At 44.5% G+C, this 7,555-nt stretch overlaps 1 protein-coding gene across 1 annotated transcript; it reads right to left on the bottom strand.

Annotated features, from left to right (window-relative positions):
* Positions 1-984: 984 nt before the first annotated feature.
* On the bottom strand, positions 985-6,072 carry LOC147634950 (uncharacterized). The gene is made up of 7 exons (XM_086803314.1): positions 6,034-6,072; positions 4,663-4,876; positions 3,613-3,938; positions 2,468-3,520; positions 2,180-2,351; positions 1,744-2,084; positions 985-1,516 (listed from the first exon to the last, which is right to left on the bottom strand). The coding sequence occupies exons 1-7, from the start codon at positions 6,070-6,072 to the stop codon at positions 1,241-1,243; spliced, it is 2,421 nt and encodes an 806-aa protein (XP_086659440.1). The 3' UTR covers positions 985-1,240.
* Between the last annotated feature and the right edge of the window lie 1,483 nt (positions 6,073-7,555).

Below are 7,555 nucleotides of genomic sequence, written 5' to 3'. Positions count from 1 at the left end.
TATGTATAGGTATATGTATCTAAAACATAATATTGTATATACTATATATTTACATATGTGTATGTGTGCATGAGAGAGAGAGAAAGAGAGAGAGTGTGTGTGTGTGTGTGTGTGTGTGTGTGTGTGTGAGAGAGAGAGAGAGAGAGAGAGAGAGAGCTTCTATGTGTGGGAGTGTAAGAAGAGAGGGAGTGTGTGCATGTGTGTGTGTGTGAGAGAGAGAGAGAGAGAGGGTGTGTGAGTGCATGAGAGAGAGAGAGAGAGAGTTTCAACATTTGAGAGTGTGTGTGCATGTGAGAGAGAGAGAGAAAGAGAGAGAGAGAGAGAGAGTTAGAACATTTGAGAGTGTGTAAGTGACAGAGAAAGGGAAAGGGTCATGTGCATGTGTGTGAAAGAGAGATGGTTGTAGAGAAGGAATAGTTCTTTTGTAGAACCTTCAATGGGCTGGTGCAATACTAGTTGAGTATAGTGTAAGGAAAGACGCATGCATGCATGCACACATTAAGTTTAGCCACTGTGGGAGGTGTGGGAGGTGGTGTCTGGGCTGTCCTCTTGTGGTCAGAAGAAACGGTGATGGTTGGCTGGAACAAACAAAAATGTATCCAGTGATGTCCGGAGACGGACTGATGTATGTCCAATCCTGAACGCATCAATCTATCAATATCCATGAGCCTCTCTCTCAACCCCACTTGAATAAGTCGCGACTGTGGTACTGGGTGCAGTCCGTCCAGGTATATCTAGCATGGGAGAGAGATAAGTAGGGTCGGCAGGCTCGCTAGATCCACCAGGTGTGGGAAAGCGACACTATGTCGCTCAAGAGTCCCCTGAATCAGGTCAGGGTACTAGAGGTGGGGGGCATCAGGCTCGCTAGTGTGTAGTGGCTCGATCCAGGATGACTCTAGCGTGTGGCCTGGTAGAGGATGGTGCAGCAGCCAAGACATGGTTCTTTATTCAATGATATTTCTTCTTGACAACCACTCTGTTGTCTTGTGTGTACTCGAATATTGCCTCGAAATAATTTAGACTACTCTTTTGAGTCGGGAGCTCGACTACATGTTTTCAAGCCAGCTTTTAAATTACATAACTCTAAATCATACCGCTCGCTCAGCAAGTAGCTCAACTTGATGATCACTACCTCGAAAGGCCATCATGGCGATGCCACACCAAAATTTGCAGAAGGCACACATACAGAGCAAAATTTGCCCCCCTTACACTTGCTCAATTTCGAACTAATTTGGCCTCACTAGTCCAATATGACTTTCAGTCCCCGTGCTTGCTTGCAATGGTTCTTCAAGCCTTCCACAACCTGATGTCTCTTTGAAGCCATGCCCCTTGCAGCACAAATAAAATTCCTCTTACTGGGCTCAGCAAAAGTTCTGATAGGAGATCCTGGTGTACTGTGACAAGCTTTCTCTGTCCAGTGAGGACCATGTGCAATGCTGCCAGCCCAAAGGAATCGCTCAGAGTAAGGACTCAACAGGCTATCACAGAACGTTGTCGCCGACTCGCACACTATACCCTGCTGACACAAACACAGTAGCATCAGAAAGCTTGCTTGAGTTAGCAATACAGCACAAGGCCATAATACAACAAATGATATCTACTAGACCCATTGTGTTGTTGCTCAAAATCAGGGTTCCACAATACTGTTGATACCCTTTAAGAGAATTTACACACTGGCAGTGGAAAATCATCATGGACAGGGAGGATTGCCCAAAAGTATGGCCCACACTTTTTCTACCTTACCTCTGCCATGGCTTTTATCTTCAAAGCTGTGTCATTGGTGAGCAAAGCAACTTGCCCATCAAAGACAGTAGTGCTGAACACCAGGGCACAGTTGAGCACATGATCACCATTTGTCGGGGACATCATATCGCCAAAGGCACCACCATAAGTCGGTGAAGCGGAGTGAACATGTTGAGGGGAAGCAGGCGGTGTTGTCACTCCGACCAGCAGGTTCTCTGAGGAGTTTTGCACATGGATCCACGATGGGAACTTCACCATGCATGATTCTATCCATTTGAGGACAGCATTCGAAGACATGTGAGCCTTATCCTTTCGTTTGGAGAAGTCTATTTCTCTGATAGCTGACCACCCACCAAAAGCAGTGTTAATCTCTTACATGCAGAGTCAATCCTCAAATCTATATGTGATGAAGTGTACAGTCACATGAAGACCTTACCAATTTGAGGTATGATGAGTCGAACCTCTCGGATCCCCTCCAAAAGCGTCAAACATTTGAAAGAGTTCGGATCCATCAAACAAGTAGTATCAACCACTATGTGCCATTCATGACGTGGCTCTGACCTGGACATTCCCTTCAACTTTTGAAGCATGTGATCCAGGTTCCGAACCTAATTCAGGATAAATGCAAAATAGGAAATCATGAGAGTATTCAGCTATAAAAGACAGCCTTCCATGTTAACAAATCGGCATGAAACCTTGAAAGAGGAAGGTTTGAGGTTCTAACCAAAGAGGATGGCCTCCTATGTCCCCTTGCCAGAGAGTTGTCCTCTTCTGTGAATGTGTAGTTCGCAGAAGGAGATATGGGTCTGTAAACACCATTTGGAGTTAAGTTCAGAGGCTGGAATGGCCTCCTGCTGAGCTCAGTAACACAAGAAGGGGACCCCTCACAACCATTTGCTTGAAACCTGTTTAAAAGCGCTCCTGTTGACTGCTTGCCCATTTGAAATACAGGCTCTTGATTCTCCTTGTCAGATGGATACTCTTCCTCTATGGTGGCTTCATCTGGAGAGCTGCAGCATGAAAGAGAGCAAACTTGATCAGCCTGTCCTCCCTGGTCTGATCTGCCATTTTCTTCCTTATCCTGCGAGTTAACCATGAACTGCATCTCTGACACATTCTCTCCATCTGATGATTGCTGAAGATTTTCTCCCTTATCCTGCAAGTTAACCATGAACTGCATCTCTGACACAAGGTTTCCTCTAGTCTTAATAGTTTGATTTCGCTTCTCATCGTTGTTTTTCTTCAAGGTTCTTCTTGACAAAGACCGCTGAGGAGAAGGGATCTCAGATGAGATATTGACGTTGCAAGCAGTAAAGGCTTGAGAAATTTGTTTCTCAACAAGAGGGCGTAGGGCAGATGGTTGCAGAGTTGAAGCTGATGTGTTCAGTGTTGGGGAAGGGGCCAAATTGCAGCGTCGAAGCCATAGCTTGGATCCTGAGACCAGACTTTCTTCTGCCATTTCTTGCTTGTTGGTAGACTCCACTTCAAGCTTCTTCTCAGTGTTCAGTATCTTTTTCTTGACTGTAGGGGAAGTTGTGGTTGGCTGAAGAGGAGCAAAAGGAATGCGGCGTGAAGCAGGAGGAAGAGGAGGCAATCCTCCCTTCTTCTGCTGCTGGGAGATCTGCAAGCTTATGTTAGAATTGAAGGTTTCAATCCCATTAGCAGAAACCCCTGCTACAGAAATTTCCTGCACAATGTGAGGAGACACGGCTTCACGCTTGAGGCAGGGTGAAGAAGTATGCCTTTCCAGGTGGAGTATATGGAGAGGAAGCCGTTCCTATGAGTACCAAACAAGAAGAAAAGCTCAAAAAAAAAACATGGAAATTGGTTTACGAAGCAAGAATACAAAGAAGACTTCGATTTACTTACAGTTCTACTGTTTTCATTGCAGGAATCACTAGATTTGGTCAAGCCAGAAGGCTGCCGAGAATCAGTTCTGTTGCTTTTTTTGCAAGTTCCATTCGACTTGGTAGAGCAAGTAGGCACCGAGATGATTCCTCCTGTATTAGAGAGCGCAGAGTCTCCAGCTTCTGGCATGTTGGTGAACCTCTCGTTGTTGGAGGCAAGCTGGGGGTAAGGAAGCCATTGAATCCTGTAGGTGCGAAAAGAAGCACCTAGCTTGATGGCTTCGCCTTCTTTAGCAGTGACTGGGGTGAGAGGAGGCAATTGCTTGCCATCAATCCAAGTGCCATGGACTGCAAAACACAGGTAAAGAAAGACAACAATCATAAGCAAACACAAATCATATGCCATGTAACAGGTGCAGAAACCCTCCGAAACCAGAGGCCCATTCTTCCAATCCACAGATGCATGAGGGTCTTTCTCTCCATACGTAGGAGCAAAGCTTGTTTTTTTCACAGGGATAATGATTGAGTCTACCACTAAAGGCTGGGCCTTTCTATTCTGTCACGGAGGCTAGGATCATCTTTTTAGTTCACTACAGATGGGCTTCTCTGGAAAATCCCCTTATGTAATAGGGGCCAGGATAATCCTCTCTGGCAGAACAGACGTGGCTGATGATGAAGCATAGAAGCATTGCAAAACTGCGGATGCAGACCACAACATGGCTGTAACCACCTTGCACTGATGAAACATAGTAACAGAATTCAGATATGGCATTACATTGCAGCAGACCACAGACATGGCTATATCCACCCCACAAAGTGAAGCATCCCCTCAGAAAATGCAGGCATAGAGAATGGGCCCTGTGCAGGTTCTTACCCTCATGGACATTTTTCATACTGATAGAAGCAAGTCTACAACCCAATGAAATGCACAGTTTTTCCTTTTGATAAAGCTAGATGAAACCGACCCTACTGAAGAACATGCCTAGATATAATACTGCTCCCTCCATGGCCATCCATAGATGCAACCTTCCATGGTAACCATACAGCAAAGAGGAAATCAAGGGCACTTTACCGGAGCCCAGATCAGTGATAAGGAGCTCGCGAGTGGCATGGAGGAGCTGGATCTCGACATGGTGTCGACTGATGCTGGGCTGAGCGAGAAGCACATCGCAGTTGGTGTGGCGGCCCAGCACGAAGGAGTCACGGCCATCCAGACAGAAGGAGTCCACGGGGCGTGAAGACGTTGAGGAAAGGGGAGATCGAATCGTCAAGCTGATGCGCCATACCTATGGGTGAGGGCACAAGGAAAGGCTTTTATGACTAGGACTAGGGTTTCGTGGAAATGGAGACAAAAGAAAGAGGTTGGGGTTACGGAGCTATGGCGGAAAAGACAGATAGAGTTAGGGTTTCGTGGCTACGATGTGGTGTCTACGGCGATGATAGAAGGAAGTCTGTCGAGGCTATGGCTGTTTCTCTCCGACCCGTCTTCTCTGTGTGTGTATCTGTCAAGCGGCAACTCGACCGTTGGAAGCCACTAATATCCATCCCCTCCTAAAATTTGAATCTTTGACACCAGGTACAAGGCAGTTTTTTTGGAAGATATATTATTCACACGAGTGAGTGACCGGAGCTAGGGAGCTAGGGAGACCACCCCATCTTGTGGAGTTAGGGGAGGGCAATTCCTGTCCGGAAATCCGTTGGGTATACATAGTTTTTAGTGGGTGCGCCACATGACAAGTCCGAAAGTACTTGGGTCATGGGTCTTTCGGGTAATGCTTTAAGGAAGTAGCGAAATCGTCTCTGGGACTGGAGACAACGAAGCTAATAACAAAAGTGTTTCTCTTTTCGAGTCTTAGAACGAGCTTGCTAACTCGAAAAAAAGTCTTGTGGAGCTAGGGGGAGATTCAAACTCTCACCTAGAGTGTTCCGTCAAGATGGCCCACGCCTAGGGGAAGCTTTGGGCTAGTGTTCCCATAAAGTATGGTTCTCTAACAAATCACTAAACTTGGACCCTTAAAATTTTGAAGGTTTTTATTGAGAATTTGTAGATTTTTTGAGTTTAAAAGATAGTTAAAATGCCTTATAAATTTTGAAGATTTTCCAAAATTGGGAAACTAAATTTTCAAGTGAACAAAATGTTACATGTTCATTTGCAGGTTTTTTGTGAACACTGCTTTTGGGCCTATTTGCGTGAAATTTGAAGCTAAGGCTTGGTAATTGGTTGCATGGTAAGTTGTTAGCATCAACGCAAGCTCATAACCTGTGCCTTCAAGTTGTTAACATCGGCACAAGCTCGCAACCTAATGCCTTCAAGTGCTTAGAAAACTGCAGTTTTTAGCGTAATTTTGCTGGCTGGAATTGAAAACTTTTTACTATATATAAAAGGGGTTGACTTCCTCAACTGCCACGTGGCGAGCTTTTCAGGTCTCCTGGGCCACCTCACCTTAAACACCACGAAGGAGTCGTCGGCCGCCCTATCCATGCAGAGTCACAAGTCGTAGATGCAAAGCCACCTCTTGCATTATGCAGCCATCCTCCCTCAATGCCTACAGGCAAAATTCAAATTCTTGCATGCAGGTTGCAGTGCGCTCCCTTCTAGGTTTTTCTCATTACGGCATGTAGCACGCTCCCTTCCTCATTTTCGGTGTCTAGACTCTGTGGGTGAGCCCTCTCTCTCTCTCTCTCTCTCTCTCTCTCTCTCTCTCTCTCTCTCTCTCTCTCTCTCTCTCTCTCTCTCTCTCTCTCTCTCTCTCTCTCTCTCTCTCATCTGACTCCCTCTTTTGTGCTTGTGCAGGCTGATTACGAGAGACAGCACTGTCTGTGCACATTTGCAAGTGGATTCCCCACCTCATCAAGTAAGCAGTGCTCTATTCTCAATCTCTTTTCTTTCTTTGAAAAGCCCATGTAAATGCAATGTTGTGAAGCTTTTCTCTGTGTGTGTGTGTGTGTGTGTGTGTGTGTGTGTGTGTGTGTGTGAGAGAGAGAGAGAGAGAGAGAGAGCTTGTGCGTATGCGTGCATGTGTGAGAGAGAGACAGAGATGATCAAGGAGGGGAATGGGGGTTTAATTATGTGTGCGTTAAAGCTATATCGATATCATACAAGAGTTGTAGTCCAGGTATTGTGCCTCTCCATCCTATATATATTAACACCTAGGCTTTTGATGTCTTTGAGAGAGCTTCTGAGGCTGCCAAACGTGCCTATGCTGTTGGGGTGGAGAGCACACAAACCTGTGTGAAGCAGGTGAGCGAGGTGATTCTTAAGAATGCAATATATAATGCCTAGAATTAGACCGACTGGTGTGATTAACATGATTAGGAAAGTGATATGAGTCTTAGATGATACTAAATAGAGTGATTAATATATCTGGGCATTTGACATAAGCCTTAAATGATACTGGTTGGCGTGATCTACGCTCATAAGCGTGGGATGTAAGTCTTAAATGATAGTAATTGGCATGGAAGTGTTATGTGAATAAACTTTTTTGAGAATTTAGTTATATTTATTCAATAAAATTAGACTTAAAGATGAGAGAGTATGAATATCTCTAAACAATTAGAAAAATATAAAGAAAATAAATTTATGAAAAAAAAACATCTTTATAATAGAGATCCCCAAGAAGTAAGTCAGCTTTTTGCATATAGCTGAATTTAGCAAAATGGCTCATGCTAAGATTATAGACTAGGCCTATTCCCGTAATTTTAAGTACCAACTTGACTATATTCTGGCAAAAAACCAAAGAGTTACAGTGGCTGTAAGTTGCAGGCCTGTACTTATATACAGGGAGCTAGGATATGCTGAGACAGAAAAACGTCTACAAGAAGTATCAATTTCTCTTATTGCTTTCCTTATATGGTTTAATTATTTCATGAGTGTGTATGTGTGTGTGTATGAGAGAGAGAGAGAGTTATTAAATATGGTTTGTAAGAATTGCAAGTTCCTTAAATGAAGCTCTCTTTTCTTTCCA

Source organism: Cibotium barometz, chromosome 10 (genome assembly GCF_041138505.1).
Source record: "Cibotium barometz isolate CiBa-2024 chromosome 10, ASM4113850v1, whole genome shotgun sequence".
Taxonomy (NCBI): Eukaryota; Viridiplantae; Streptophyta; class Polypodiopsida; order Cyatheales; family Cibotiaceae; genus Cibotium; species Cibotium barometz.
The sequence above is the reverse complement of the archived record's forward strand: the minus strand, read 5'-3'. Positions and strand labels throughout refer to the sequence as shown.

Excerpts from the sequence above, each read along its gene's own strand:
- LOC147634950 (XM_086803314.1), bottom strand. The coding sequence starts at position 6,072 with ATGGATAGGGCGGCCGACGACTCCTTCGTGGTGTTTAAG. Across the intron at positions 3,939-4,662 it reads TATCACTGATCTGGGCTCCG|TCCATGGCACTTGGATTGAT; the intron begins GTAAAGTGCCCT and ends TGTGTTTTGCAG. Across the intron at positions 1,517-1,743 it reads AGATAAAAGCCATGGCAGAG|GGTATAGTGTGCGAGTCGGC; the intron begins GTAAGGTAGAAA and ends TTGTGTCAGCAG.